Source organism: Coregonus clupeaformis, chromosome 31 (genome assembly GCF_020615455.1).
Source record: "Coregonus clupeaformis isolate EN_2021a chromosome 31, ASM2061545v1, whole genome shotgun sequence".
In the NCBI taxonomy this organism is placed as follows: Eukaryota; Metazoa; Chordata; class Actinopteri; order Salmoniformes; family Salmonidae; genus Coregonus; species Coregonus clupeaformis.
Window position 1 is genome coordinate 15,358,967 of NC_059222.1, and position 15,773 is coordinate 15,374,739.

The window sequence follows — 15,773 nt, forward strand, 5'->3', positions numbered from 1 at the left end:
TGTCTTAAACAGTCATGACTGTTGGTTTCAGCTCATGACAACTGACTACACGCTGTCATGACACAGATAATGTTTAGATCAGTTATCTCATACAGCTACAATGTAAGTAATAATCATCAGTGCATTTCACCCAGTGTATTTCCTGTGTGTGTGTGTGTGTGTGTTGTGAACACTGAGGCGCTGAGAGGGACAATGTGCTATGTGATGTCTGAGCCAGGCAGGCAGTTTCTGTTCTGCTCACAGAGTCACTATAGTTTGATGAATGGCCAGCACTCTGATTTGCAGTGCTGAGTCTGAGCACCGCTTGGCCTTGGCTGCCTGCGTCCACTGTCTGGGACAGATAAGGGTTTATGGGTGGAGTGGGGAGGAGAGAGGAGATGGGGGGGATGTAGTCACCTGGAAGATTTCGGGGTGAGTTCTCCGAGGCCGAAGCCTGTGTGCAGGGATGATGCGGCGCTGGAAGGGGCAGTCTGTATGCCCGCCCGCCAGCCCGTCCTGGCACTCCGAGTTGGAGGAAGTGGACAGGAGATCACTGGGTACACGACAAGGTTTACATGTAAAAGCACATGACGTAAAAAATAAAATAAAAAAATAACATTGTCAAATGTAAATAGAACACAACATCAACTTCATACAAATATTACATATTAAATAACTGAGGTTATAGTACCACATGTTGCCTGTGATAAGTTCAGCTCCGAGGGGTAGGTTTAGGGCTCTCTCAGCATACAGCTTACGAGGTCTGTCTCCTGGAATAGAGAGCAGACAGAACCTCATGTTTAAAACACCTACCTGAAATGATGTAAGTGATATACAGTATGTTACACTACAGTATGTTATACAATAGCTGGGCAATAATAGCACAGACAACTGACCCTTGGTTACTGTTGCAACCTCTGCCAACATTTTCCCGGGAAGCCCAATTTCCCATTGAACCACTGGTGAAAATCCCCTCACAATGATCTCAAACTGTGTTTCTAATAAACAAATCCACTCACAATATTCTCAAACTGTGTTTCTAATACACAATTCAATTAAATACAGACTACCCCTTGCTAATCAGGAAACTCTTGGATATGTTGTGGTGGACTGTCATTACAATTGCTTCACGGGAACCTGGTAGTATTATGTTTGTAGTGTAGCTAGCCACTGACTGGCCCTGAATTCACTGTCAGCAAGCAGTCAAAGCTATAACCACTTTTGGAGCTAGCTAGTGCTCTCAAATCATATCCTGATGTCGACAGCAGATGGGAGTTAGCTAGCTAACATACATTTTGAGAAAAACAAGTTATATTAAGTGGCTAGCTAGCTAGCGTTAGCAACGTTTGGTGGTCAATGAGACTGAGCTAGCTAACCAGCTGAGCTAGCAAACAATGTAACAAAAGTATAATTTTGGATAAAAAAAATACTCAGGATCTTCATTTCAAGAATCGCAGTAGTAAGATACTGTTAAATTATTTAGCCAATTACACATTTATTTTTTGAAGAAAACTATCAGTTTTCATGCGATTTAAACGTAATCTTGTCCAATGTATCGACAGTTGCTATCCATTGAAGTGCTGCGATTGGTTGCCCAAAATTCTAGGGCGGAGCTTAGTGATGGGTCAGTTCACTACCACATTATCCAGGGTTTATAACGAGTTTGTAGACTTCAGTGAATTAATGCAGCGCAACAATATTTTGTACTTACTGTGGACTGTATGGAAAGTATAGGCGTCCTCCTTGTTGGTGGCCTCTGGTCTGCATATGACCTGGAGCATGGAGCTCTCTGACTGAGATGTTTGGGAGGGCAGGGAGTCGTAGTCTGGGTCTTTATCCCGGTCTGTCTGGGGACTGAGAGTAGAGGACAAACTGTACAACAATTATATCAAAATAAAGATCAGATCAAATATCAAAAGAAAGTCAATTGTGATGACAACCTTTTATATCAAAGAGACATTTGAAAAGGTTTACCTGTCTGGGGACACAATGGGGATCCGTGTTTCGGAGATGGTGTGGAGGGTGTCTGTTGTGGCCAGAGTATTGGGAGGGTTTGGCTGCTCCTGCTGTCTCTCTGTCTCTGTGTTATCCTCAAATTTTGCAGTGACGTCCTCTGCAAAAGCAATACAAATTTTACCAGTCAAGAATGAGTAAAACACAGCTTTTAGTACAACAGAAACAATAGCTTCCCTCCTAAAATCTTAAATGTCTACATTTATATCATCATTATCTGACAAACCCCCCGCATATGCCTGGACTCACCTTCCTCCATGGCTCTGTCCTCCTCCTTTGTCGCCTCCTCTGGTGGGTTTGCACTGCCACTGGCTCCCCTGGAGCTGTTGATGGACTCCAGCAGCGACACAAACTCCACAAAGTTGGACTCGTTGGGGATCTGGCCCTCCTTGGCCTCCAGGTCTGACTTGGATGAGGTCATGGTGGTCTGTTTATTCTGTGATCTGTCAGCAATGAGGACTGCATCCTTCCCGCTGTCCATGCTCAGGCCTCGCACGTGTGTCCTGCCCCCCGGGCCGTACTTCCTGAACATAGATGGGATTCGCAGGAAGCCGTCTGCATCTACGTTGAGGTCCGGAGGGTCGTTCTCGTCAGGGTGGGAGTGGACGTCAATGCCAGAGGAGCTGTTGTCGGCTGTGGTCAACTGGGGGCTGGGGTGTTCCAGGTCTGCCTCGTTGTACTCTAAGTCCCGGCAGTCCAGAGCGGCAGAGTCAGCGCTCATCAACTCTTTGGTGATCTGGCCGTCTGGGCTTGGGGTCTGCAGCTGGGCAGGGTCAGCCTCAGAAAAGGGTTCCCCTTCATTCTCTGCATCACTCCGTTCATCATCCTCAGGCGAGTCAAAGGTGATAACAGGGATTTTGATGAGGCAGTCGCCAGCAGCCCCTCCATGAGGGTCGATGCCCATCTGTGTGTGGGCAGACTCCAGGATGCTCTGTTTGACCGACTCCTCCAGCTCCGCAGCCGTCTGCGCATCACAGCTCATGGTGATGATGATCTTGACCATGTCGTTCTCGTCCAGGCGGGCTGATGGGCCAGAGTTGTCCACAAAGACAACAGCGATCTCATCTGAGCAGTATGTCTCCTCTGGCTGGTCATTCTGAGGAGGAGGTGGGAGGGGGTCATCATGCTCCTGAATGACCTCTAGAGAGTTGTTGTTGGGGTCCTGTTGGGGCTGTTTCTCCTGCTCCGTCTCCTCTGTGCTTTCTTCATCACTCCCCTTGGAGGAGGGCAATCCCTCATCAGCAGTCTCCCTACCAGCCACATGCTTCTGCTCCCCCAGCAGGAGAGGGGCGGCCTGGTCAGGGTTGGGGCTAGACAGGTCCTCTGGGGAGAGCTCCTCCTCAGGCTGTAGGCTCTCTCTGGGTTGTTTCTCCTTGGGGATCCTGTCACTCTGGGCTGCAACAGATACACTACTATTACAAAGAGCATACTGACAGGAATTTAGAATGGCTCATAAATAAAAGAAGAAAAACATCTCAGTCATTACAATTTCTGCTCTTAACTAACAATAAAGGATATAGATCTTTTCAGCAACACTTTGCAAAACCAACATTATGTGAGAACATTTACTGGAAACTGACAACATGCTTATCTGAGCATATTTGAAGCAATAATGTGCTAGGCTAGCATAATGAGTAGTGATCATTTTATCACTACATCCATACAATGCATTCCAGGAAGAGCATTTTATTCTCACAGTGAGATTTGAGAATAGAAAACCCATTTCCCACTACAGGTAGGAATCAGACCAGTTTTAAAAATATAGGAGAGTACAGTACCTTCAGTATTCTTTAAGTCTTCTGATTTTGGACACTCCTGTAAGGGCAAGAGATATAGATGATGATTAATAGAAGAAGAAAAAAGGGGGGACAGTGCTCATTAACATCTAAGCTTTAACTCAAAAATGTATATTCCATAATATAATATAGTTGTAGAATGGAGCTGCAGAGTAGTTATAATGGTACACTAACCACTCCAATCAACCCAGGGTCCGTCTCTGTCTGTTTCACTGTAACCTGGATGACTGGACTCGGCCTGTTTCTTGTCAACATTGTCATGGCAACATTGTCAGGAACCGTGCTGCTTTTCCTTTATGGAAAGATGTAGAGATGTGGTCATCTGTGGTAGTTAATTTATCAATGGCTGAAATCATGTTTTTAAGACAAAAGCACTACCCAAAAGAGATCTGTGCCTATTGTGCATTTGGAAAGTATTCAGACCCCTTGACTTTTTCCACATTTTGTTACGTTACAGCCTTATTCTAAAATTGATTAAATAGCTTTTTTTCCTCATGAATCTACACACTGTACCCCACAATGACAAAGCAAAAACAGTTTTTTAGAAATGTTTCCTAATTTATACAGTATCTCACAAAAGTGAGTACACCCCTCACATTTTTGTAAATATTTGAGTATATCTTTTCATGTGACAACACTGAAGAAATGACACTTTGCTACAATGTAAAGTAGTGAGTGTACAGCTTGTATAGCAGTGTAAATTTGCTGTCCCCTCAAAATAACACAACACACAGCCATTAATGTCTAAACCGCTGGCAACAAAAGTGAGTACGCCCCTAAGTGAAAATGTCCAAATTGGGCCCAAAGTGTCAATATTTTGTGTGGCCACCATCATTTTCCAGCACTGCCTTAACCCTCTTGGGCATGGAGTTCACCAGAGCTTCACAGGTTGCCACTGGAGTCCTCTTCCACTCCTCCATGACGACATCACGGAGCTGGTGGATGTTAGAGTCCTTGCACTCCTCCACCTTCCGTTTGAGGATGCCCCACAGATGCTCAATAGGGTTTAGGTCTGGAGACATGCTTGGCCAGTCCATCACCTTTACCCTCAGCTTCTTTAGCAAGGCAGTGGTCGTCTTGGAAGTGTGTTTGGGGTCGTTATCATGTTGGAATACTGCCCTGCGGCCCAGTCTCCGAAGGGAGGGGATCATGCTCTGCTTCAGTATGTCACAGTACATGTTGGCATTCATGGTTCCCTCAATGAACTATAGCTCCCCAGTGCCGGCAGCACTCATGCAGCCCCAGACCATGACACTCCCACCACCATGCTTGACTGTAGGCAAGACACACTTGTCTTTCTACTCCTCACCTGGTTGCCACCACACACGCTTGACACCATCTGAACCAAATAAGTTTATCTTGGTCTCGTCAGACCACAGGACATGGTTCCAGTAATCCATGTCCTTAGTCTGCTTGTCTTCAGCAAACTGTTTGCGGGCTTTCTTGTGCATCATCTTTAGTTGCCAGCGGTTTAGACATTAATGGCTGTGTGTTGAGTTATTTTGAGGGGACAGCAAATTTACACTGTTATACAAGCTGTACACTCACTACTTTACATTGTAGCAAAGTATCATTTCTTCAGTGTTGTCACATGAAAAGATATACTCAAATAAATATTTACAAAAATGTGAGGTGTGTACTCACTTTTGTGAGATACTGTATATTTTTTAAATTAAATATCACATTTACATAAGTATTCAGACCCTTTACTCATTACTTGGTTGAAGCACCTTTGGCAGCGATTACATCCTCGAGTCTTCTTGGGTATGACGCTACAATCTTGGCACACCTGTATTTTGGGAGTTTCTCCTATTCTTCTCTTCAAATCCTCTCAAGCGCCTTCAGGTTGGATGGGGAGTGTAGCTGCACAGCTAATTTCAGGTCTCTCCAGAGATGTTCGATCGGGTCCGAGCTCTGGCTGGGCCACTCAAGGACATTCAAAGACTTGTCCCAAAGCCACTCCTGCGTTGTCTTGGCTGTGAGCTTAGGGTCGTTCTTCTGTTGGAAGGTGAACCTTCGCCTCAGTCTGAGGTCCTGAGCGCTCTGGAGCAGGTTTTCATCAAGGATCTCTCTCTTTTCTTTTTTTTTTAGGGGGTAGATCAGCTTTAATATTGTAGATAGATTGTAACTTCCATCAATGTAATTGTCTGCATCACTTCCAATCCCCCATATGTTTTTTCTCTCTCGCAATATATATATATATATATATATATATATATATATATATATATATATATATATATACACATACATACACATAAATATATACACATACATACATATATATATATACATACATATCCTTTAAAAATATATATATATTTCCCTTTATTACTTTCCAACCCCACCATCCCCTCCCTAATTGGAGTAAACTAGTGAACAACAATGCTTAGGCCTCTACTTCATGCTTATACATACTATATACATTTTATGGACACAGTCAATAATTATATTTTGTTTGTTTTTACTCCTGAACTTCCTACGATCATTTTCATGATGTCCATCTGGTATGCTTCTATATGCCATATCTTTCTAACTGTGCTCTTTCACAAAAGCTCACAATATATAACCTATATACTTATTATGGACACAGCATGTCTTACACTAGTTATCTTGTTGTTATTAGTTGTTGTTATTAGTCCCATCCTTTAGCTCCATTCAACACCTCCCTGTCACGGTTTCGGCCGAGGCTGCTCCTCTTCCTTGTTCGGGCAGGCTTCGGCGGTCGTCGTCTCCGGAGTACTAGCTGCCACCGTTCTATGTTTCATGTTCTTTTGGTTTTGTCTGTTCATAACACCTGTCCCTTATTTGTGTCTTAATTGTTCCCTTATTTAGTTCGTGTGTTTGGGTCAGGTGTTATGCGTGATTGTTTGTTGTCAGACTGCCTCTGTATGGTCTATTTTCTCTCGTTATTGGCTTGTCCCGAGAGTTCGCACTGCGTGCGCTTTTCATGTGTATTTTCGCACTGTGTTGTGCGTAATTGTTTTGCGCCACCCGGTTGGGTAGGCGACTATTTTGTTCACGTGTTGAACAGTAACATAAAAGACGGTTGAAGTCATCCTGGTTCCTGCGCTTGATTCCTTTCCACTCATCTACACACACCACTCTGACAGAATCACGCATCTTCACCATGGAATCAGCAGGAGCGACCGCGCCGACAGCCGAGATGGCTGAACGTCTTCGTGGTCAGGAGGACCGCATCAACCAGGTCTGTCATGCCCTGGAGGGGGTGATGAATACTCTGCACCGATGGGAGACCAGCGGGGTTCCCACACCTCCAAGAACCGAACCAGCCCCATCGGTCAGCCCCCCTGTCTCATCTCCGGAACCGAGTGGGATTCGGCTCTCGCTCCCGAGGGCGTACGACGGCTCCACTGCCGGGTGTCAAGGATTCCTGCTGCAGGTGGAGCTCTACCTCGCCACCGTACACCCGGCGCCCTCGGGACACGAGAGCGTCTCAGCCCTCATCTCCTGTCTCACCGGCAAGGCGTTGGAGTGGGCCAACGCCCGAGTGGAGGAGAATGGACGCCGCTACCACGAACTATGCGGAGTTCTCCCGCCGCTTCCGTGCTGTGTTCGACCATCCACCGGAAGGGAAGGCGGCGGGGAACGTCTATTCTACCTCCGACAGGGGATGAGGAGCGCCCAGGACTTTGCCTTAGAGTTTCGGACCCTAGCGGCTGATGCAGGGTGGAATGAGCGGGCCCATATCGACCATTTCCGCTGCAGCCTCCGGGAGGACGTCCAGCGAGAGTTGGCGTGCAGGGACACGTCGTTGACGTTCGACCAGCTGGTCGACATGGCCATCCGGCTGGATACCCTGCTCGCCACCCGTGGGCGTTCCGGAGGGGGGGGTTCGCCCATTCCACTCTCCAGCACCTCCGAGCCGAGCCCTATGGAGCTCGGAGGTGCTGGCGCTAGGGAACGGAGGAGGAGGAGCCCGAGGGGACCCGGCCCTTGCACCAACTGTGGTCGTGGAGGGCACACCGCGGCTAGGTGTTGGGGCGGGTCCTCCAGTGAGGGAGATGGCAGGTCACGCATTGGGGGTCCCCCAGGTGAGTAGGCGCCCTGCTTACCCAGAGCTTTCTGTCGTGCACCTAACCTTGCCTGTTTGTTTCCCACAGGTTGCACCTCGTTCCCAGCATAAGGCGCTGGTAGATTCAGGCGCAGCTGGGAATTTTGTAGATCGCCAGTTCTGTATAGAGTTAGGGATTCCCCTCCTTCCAGTGGATAAGCCTTTCCCCGTCCATGCCCTAGATAGCCGTCCGTTAGGGTCTGGGTTGATTAGGGAGGTCACAGCACCCATTCGGATGACGGCGCAGGAGGGTCATGAGGAGAGAATTCAGCTCTATCTGATTGACTCTCCTGCGTATCCGGTAGTGCTGGGTCTTCCCTGGTTGATGACTCATGACCCTATTATCAGGTGGCGAGAGAAAGCTCTTAAAGGGTGGTCTGCTCAATGTGAGGGGCGGTGTCTGGGTGTTTCCATAGGGGCGACCTCGGTGGAGAGTCCGAATCTAATGCCAGCACTGCAGATTCCCCCCGAGTATGAGGATTTAGCACTGGCGTTCAGTAAGACTAGGCGGCGCAGCTGCCGCCTCATAGACGGGGGATTGTGCGATAGATCTCCAGTCAGGAGCAGCTCTCCCGCGGAGCCATGTGTATCCCTTGTCTCAAGAGGAGAGAAAGGCTATGGAGACATACATCTCTGAGTCTCTTAGACAGGGATACATACGGGCCTCCGTTTCACCCGCTTCCTCAAGTTTCTTTTTGTGAAGAAAAAGGATGGAGGTCTGCGCCCGTGTATTGATTACCGCGGTCTCAATCAGATCACAGTGAAGTACAGCTATCCACTTCCTCTGATTGCGACTATGACGGAGTCACTGCACGGTGCGCAGTTCTTTACAAAATTGGATCTTAGGAGCGCATATAACTTGGTACGCATTCGAGAGGGCGATGAATGGAAGACAGCGTTTAGCACGACTTCCGGACACTATGAGTATCTAGTCATGCCATATGGGTTGATGAATGCTCCCTCAGTCTTCCAATCCTTCGTCGATGAGATTTTCCGGGACATGCAGGGACAGGGAGTAGTTGTGTACATCGACGACATTCTGGTGTATAGTCCTACCCGTGCTGAGCATGTAGCCCTGGTGCGCCGAGTATTGAGGAGGCTGTTGGAGCATGACCTATATGTCAAGGCAGAGAAATGTCTGTTTTTCCAGAAGTCGGTCTCCTTTCTGGGTTACCAGTTATCTGCGTCAGGGGTGAAGATGGAGGTAGACCGGGTGTCAGCTGTGCGTAATTGGCAGACCCCAACCACTGTGAAGGAGGTGCAACGGTTCTTGGGTTTTGCGAATTATTACCGGAGGTTTATCCGGGGTTTTGGACAGGTGGCAGCTCCCATAACGTCTCTGTTAAAGGGGGGTCCGGTGCGCTTGCGGTGGTCAGCTGAGGCGGACAGGGCATTTGGGAGACTAAAGGACCTGTTTACCTCGGCGCCGGTGTTGGCGCATCCGGATCCCTCTTTACCGTTCCAAGTAGAGGTGGACGCGTCAGAGGCCGGGATAGGGGCCGTTCTTTCCCAGCGTTCTGGCACTCCACCTAAACTCCGTCCCTGTGCGTTCTACTCAAAGAAGCTCAGTCCGGCGGAGCGGAATTATGACGTAGGAGACAGGGAGCTGTTAGCCGTGGTACAGGCCCTAAAGGTGTGGCGGCATTGGCTCGAGGGGGCTCAACACCCTTTCCTCATTCTAACTGACCATCGTAACCTGGAGTACATCCGGGCAGCTAGGAGACTGAATCCTCGCCAGGCTCGCTGGACTATGTTCCTAGCCCGGTTTGTGTTTAAGATCACATACATCCCTGGGTCCCAGAACGGGAAGGCAGATGCTCTGTCTCGGCGGTATGACGCAGAGGAGAGGTCAGTTGAGTCCACGCCCATACTACCGGAGTCTTGTCTGGTTGCTCCGGTGGTGTGGGAGGTTGATGGTGAGATCGAGCGGGCGTTACGCACCGACCCGAGTCCTCCACAGTGTCCTGTGGGTCGGACGTACGTTCCGCTCGAGGTACGCGATCGCCTCATTTGTTGGGCTCATACGTCCCCCTCCTCTGGCCATCCGGGTATCGGCCGGACAGTGCACTGCCTTAGCACGAAGTACTGGTGGCCAACGTTAGCTAGGGATGTGAGGATTTATGTCTCCTCCTGTTCGGTGTGTGCCCAGTGTAAGGCGCCCAGACATTTGCCCAGGGGTAAGTTACAACCCCTGCCTATTCCACAACGACCCTGGTCCCACCTCTCGGTGGATTTTGTTACCGACCTCCCCCCTCACAGGGGAATACTACCATCCTGGTCGTTGTGGATCGGTTCTCTAAGGCCTGTCGTCTCCTTCCCATGCCGGGTCTACCCACTGCCCTACAGACCGCTGAGGCTCTGTTCACCCATGTCTTCCGGCATTACGGGTACCCGAGGATATAGTGTCTGACCGAGGCCCCCAGTTCACCTCTAGAGTGTGGAGAGCATTTATGGAACGGTTGGGGGTTTCGGTAAGCCTTACCTCGGGGTACCACCCGGAGAGTAATGGGCAGGTTGAACGTGTCAACCAGGATGTGGGTAGGTTTCTGAGGTCATACTGTCAGGGCCGGCCGGAGGAGTGGGCGAGATATGTGCCCTGGGCCGAGATGGCACAGAACTCTCTTCGCCACTCCTCCACCCAACTAACCCCTTTTCAGTGTGTGTTAGGGTACCAGCCGGTTCTGGCACCATGGCATGAGAGCCAGATCGAGGCCCCCGCTGTGGATGAGTGGGTGCGGCGCTCGGAGGAGACGTGGGGACGCTGCACACGTCCATCTGCAGCGTGCCATCGTCGACAGAAGACGAGCGCCGACCTACACCGCAGTGAGGGGCCAGTGTACGCACCTGGAGATCGAGTCTGGCTCTCAACCAGAAACCTGCCCCTCCGCCTGCCCTGCCGGAAGCTGGGTCGGCGGTTTGTGGGGCCATTTAAAGTCCTGAGGAGATTGAACGAGGTGAGTTATAGGTTAGAACTACCTGTTGATTACAAAAATATTAACCCCTCGTTCCATGTGTCTCTCCTCAGGCCGGTGGTAGCTGGTCCACTCCAGGACTTTGAGATTGAGGAGACTCCTCCGCCCCCGTTGGACATCGAGGGGCTCCGGCGTACACCGTGAGGTCCATCCTGGATTCTAGACGCCGGATGGGGGTCTTCAATATCTCGTGGAGTGGGAGGGTACGGCCCGGAGGAGCGGTGCTGGGTGCCAAGGAGGGACGTCTTAGACCAGTCCCTACTGACCGATTTCCATCGGGGTCATCCTGCGCGCCCTGCTCCGCGTCGTCCGGGTCGTCCCGAGCTCTGGTCGGCGCACGGCTGGAGCCGCGCGTCAAGGGGGGGTACTGTCACGGTTTTCGGCCGAGGCTGCTCCTCTTCCTTGTTCGGGCAGGCTTCGGCGGTCGTCGTCTCCGGAGTACTAGCTGCCACCGTTCTATGTTTCATGTTCTTTTGGTTTTGTCTGTTCATAACACCTGTCCCTTATTTGTGTCTTAATTGTTCCCTTATTTAGTTCGTGTGTTTGGGTCAGGTGTTATGCGTGATTGTTTGTTGTCAGACTGCCTCTGTATGGTCTATTTTCTCTCGTTATTGGCTTGTCCCGAGAGTTCGCACTGCGTGCGCTTTTCATGTGTATTTTCGCACTGTGTTGTGCGTAATTGTTTTGCGCCACCCGGTTGGGTAGGCGACTATTTTGTTCACGTGTTGAACAGTAACATAAAAGACGGTTGAAGTCATCCTGGTTCCTGCGCTTGATTCCTTTCCACTCATCTACACACACCACTCTGACACTCCCATCTATCTCTTAACACCATCCATATTGGATTTCTATTTGCCATATATTTTTCAACTGTACTGTGATGTTTTACAAAAGTTCTGAACCTTTCTATTCTCATAGTTTCTACAGTTTGTGAATTGAAAATAAAACATCTTTGCTAAAAGTATTATTATATTATTGATCGATTGACTATGACTTTTCAGATCACCCAGTAGTGCTATCTGCAGGGTCAGCTCCATGCAAATATTGCAATCCTTCAGCCATTCCTGGACCTGTGTCCAGAAACAAGCTACAAATGGACAGTACCAAAACAAATGATCTAATGATTCTGTCTCTTCACACCCAAATCTGCAGAGCTGGGAAGCTTGTATCCCCCATACAAATAACATTCTATTGGTAGCAAGAATTGTATATAATCATTTAAATTGAAAAATTCAAAGTTTTGAATCAGGCGTCGTTTTGCGTATCAGTTCATAAACACTATGCCAAGGAATCGGTACGTCAAATATCTCTTCCAAACTATTTAGCAATCTATATGGGACGGCTGTCAATCTTTTGGTCCTTAAATGAAAGTGGTAAACTTTTTTATTTATCACAATTTTCTTTAACCAATTATGTTCTTTAATGCAAGGCCGACAGACAAGTTCCTTACTTTTTCCTCCTTCCACTTTCCTCTTCCATTTTTGCGGTAATGCTGCAATTATTTGGTTGTAATTTTGGGTAGAGCAGACATTTCCATATGTTTTTGTTAGCTGCATGTGTGACATAACTCCACCATTCCTACCGATAATATCATTTACGAAGATTATACCTTTTTTAAATTTTTTTTATCATTTAGTATATTTGAGTTTAACCACAATATTTGTTGCAATATTTGTTCTATCATTTCTTGAGAATTAAATTGCAATTGCAACCAACTTTCTATGGCTTGTTTTAGAAATAGTGATATTTGGGTGATGATTTCCTTTTCAAATACCTGAAAGTGAGGGGTTGTAATCTGAATAAAGGGAAAAAGTCCCTTCTTGAACATTGGGTGAGACAATCTTACTAGTTTGCTAGAGAACCAGTTCGGATTTAAGTATAGTTTTTGTATGACTGAAGCTTTTAGTGATAGGTCTAATGCTTTAATATTTAATCATTTCTGTCCTCCTAATTCATATTCATTATATAAATAGGCCCGTTTAATTTTGTCTGGCTTGCCGTTCCAAATAAAATGTAATATTTTTTTCTCATATAATTTAAAAAACTGTTCACTAGGCATAGGCAAGACCATAAGCAAATAGGTAAACTGGGATAATACTAAAGAGTTAATCAGGGTAATTTTTCCACAAATTGACAGGTATTTACCTTTCCATGGAATCAAGATCTTATCTATTTTTGTTAACTTTCTATTAAAATGTATTGGAGTGAGATAATTTATTTCATTTGGGATATGTATTCCGAGTATATCCACATCACCATCAGACCATTTTATTGGTAAACTACATGGTAATGTAAAAATTGTATTTTTTAGTGATCCAATACGTAATATAGTACATTTATCATAATTTGGTTGTAATCCAGAGAGGTTAGAAAATGTATCTAGATCCTCTATGAGGCTGTGGAGGGATTCAAGTTGTGGATAAAAAAAAAAACATGAATCATCAGCGTACAATGACACCTTTGTTTTTTAAGCCCTGGATTTCTAATCCCTTGATATTATTATTGGATCTGATTTTAATAGCTAACATCTCGATGGCAATAATAAATAGATATGCCGATAGTGGACAACCTTGTTTCACTCCTCTTGACAGTTTAAAACTTTCTGAGAAATAGCCATTATTTACTATTTTACACATAGGGTTAGTATACATGATTTTAACCCTATTTATAAGAGATTGTCCAAAATTGAAATTATCCAGGCATTTATATATAAACCCCAGTCGTACTTTATCAAATGCCTTTTCGAAGTCTGCTATGAATAGTAGGCCTGGCTTCCCAGATTTTTCATAGTGTTCTATTGTTTCCAGTACTTGCCTTATATTATCTCCAATGTATCGCCCATGTAAAAAACCTGTCTGATTAGAATGAATAATGTCCGACAATATCTTTTTAATTCTATGCGCTATACATTTTGCTAGAATTTTTGCATCACAACACTGAAGTGTAAGGGGCCGCCAATTTTTAAAATGGACTGGATCTTTTTATTTTCCACTTGTATCCTGTTTCAGTAATAATGAAATCAGACCTTCTTCTTGAGTGTCTGATAATCTACCAATTACATAGGAGTGGTTAAAACATGCTAATAACGGTCCTCTGAGTATATCAAAAAAGGTTTGGTATACCTCGACTGGTATGCCATCCAACCCTGGAGTTTTCCCGGACTTAAAGTCTTTAATTGCATCCAGAAGTTCCTCCTCTGTAATTTCACCTTCACATTTGTCTTTCTGTATGGCTGTTAATTTGACATTATCAATAGAAAAAACATCTCTACAATTAGCTTCAGTTAGAGGAGATGGATGCGACTGAAACGAAAACATATGCTTAAAGTACTATGTTTCCTCCTTCAAAAGATAATTTGGTGAATCAATAAATTATTTTTGGTAGCATTCCTATGTTGAAGATTAAAAAATAATTTGGTGCATTTTTCCCCATATTCCATCCAGTTTGCTTTATTTTTATTATATATTACACTTGCTCTTTCTTGAATAAATTTCTCAATTTCTATTTGTTTTTCCTCTAATTTATTCTGAGCCTCTATGTTACAGTTTTTATTGCTATATATCTGTTCTGTTAGACCTTCTATTTCCTTTGTTAGTGTGGACTCTTTTGACCTAAATTGCTTTTGTTTTCGAGATGAGTACTGAATTGCATTGCCTCTAAAGGCACATTTAAAGGTGTCCCATACAATAAGGGGATTTGCTGTACCTATGTTATGTCGGAAAAAATCTGTTATAAATTCCTCTGTCCTAGTTAAAAACAAGTTATCATCCAATAGGCTTTGATTAAATTTCCAATATCCTCGCCCACGTGGAAATTCAGTAAGAGTAATGTATATGCCAATTATATGATGGTCCGAACGCATTCTGTCCCCTATCAACACTTTTTAAACTTTTGGTGCCAACGAGAATGACATAAGAAAGAAGTCAAGACGACTAGCTTGATACAGTCTCCACCATGTATATCTCACTAGATCAGGATATTTAAGCCTCCATATATCTACTAGTTCTAATGTATCCATGACATTCACGATTTCCTTAAGAGCATGAGGGTGATTGTTTGTGGTGTGATTTCCTTTACGGTCCATTGAGCTATTTACAACGGTATTATAATCTCCCACCATAATAATAGAGTCTTGAATTGCTTGCAAGGTCGATAATTTATTATATATATTTTCTAAGAAGTGTGGATCATCATTATTTGGTCCGTAAAGGTTAATGAGACATATTTGTTTATGGTTCAATAACATATTTAAAATAATCCATCTACCTTGCGTATCTGTTTGGACAATTTGCACATTCGGATCGAAATTACTGTTAATTAATATCATCACCCCTTTTGAGTTTCTTAGCCCATGGGAGAAGTATATTTCGCCCCCCCATTCCTTTTTCCACGCAACTTCATCTAGAATTGTTGAATGGGTTTCCTGTAAACAATAGATATTATACTGTATTCCTTCTCTTTGAGCCATGTAAATATTGTTCTTCTTTTGTTATTATCTGCTTAGCCATTACAATTATAACTGGCTATACTTATTTCACCACATACCATAATGAGATACAAGTTTCAAATCTATTTGTCATTATATGTGTTTGTATATTTACCAATAGAAAATACCATAGTGATTGAGTGTCCATATAGCTATACCATGATATTTGCAATGTTACTAAATAACCCTCCTGTCACGATCGTCAGGGAGAGACCAATGCGCAGCGTGATGAACGAACATACTTTAATTAGTTAAAGTGTACACAATACAATACAAGAAACGACTCGTGACGTCCACGGTATCAATGACCGAACACGGAACAAAAACCCACAAACACAAAGGGAAAACATACAGTTAAATATGGCTCCCAATCAGAGACAACCAGCCAAACAACTGACACTCGTTGCCTCTGATTGGGAGTCACTCAGGAAAACATAGAATACACAACCTAG

General features: G+C 45.4%; 1 protein-coding gene across 3 annotated transcripts in view; it reads right to left on the bottom strand.

Annotated features, from left to right (window-relative positions):
- pcnx2 (pecanex 2) overlaps nt 1-15,773 on the bottom strand; it is a 41,081-nt gene that overhangs the window by 18,081 nt on the left and 7,227 nt on the right. For 2 of the 3 annotated variants that reach the window (XM_041858979.2, XM_041858981.2), the window contains exons 3-9: nt 3,963-4,080; nt 3,771-3,807; nt 2,242-3,387; nt 1,954-2,092; nt 1,691-1,851; nt 671-749; nt 397-532 (exon numbers count right to left, since the gene is read on the bottom strand). In XM_041858979.2, coding sequence (XP_041714913.1) covers nt 397-532; nt 671-749; nt 1,691-1,851; nt 1,954-2,092; nt 2,242-3,387; nt 3,771-3,807; nt 3,963-4,080 — 1,816 coding nt within the window. The remainder of the gene's footprint in view (nt 1-396; nt 533-670; nt 750-1,690; nt 1,852-1,953; nt 2,093-2,241; nt 3,388-3,770; nt 3,808-3,962; nt 4,081-15,773) is intronic. The other variant, XM_041858980.2, reaches the window with a different exon arrangement.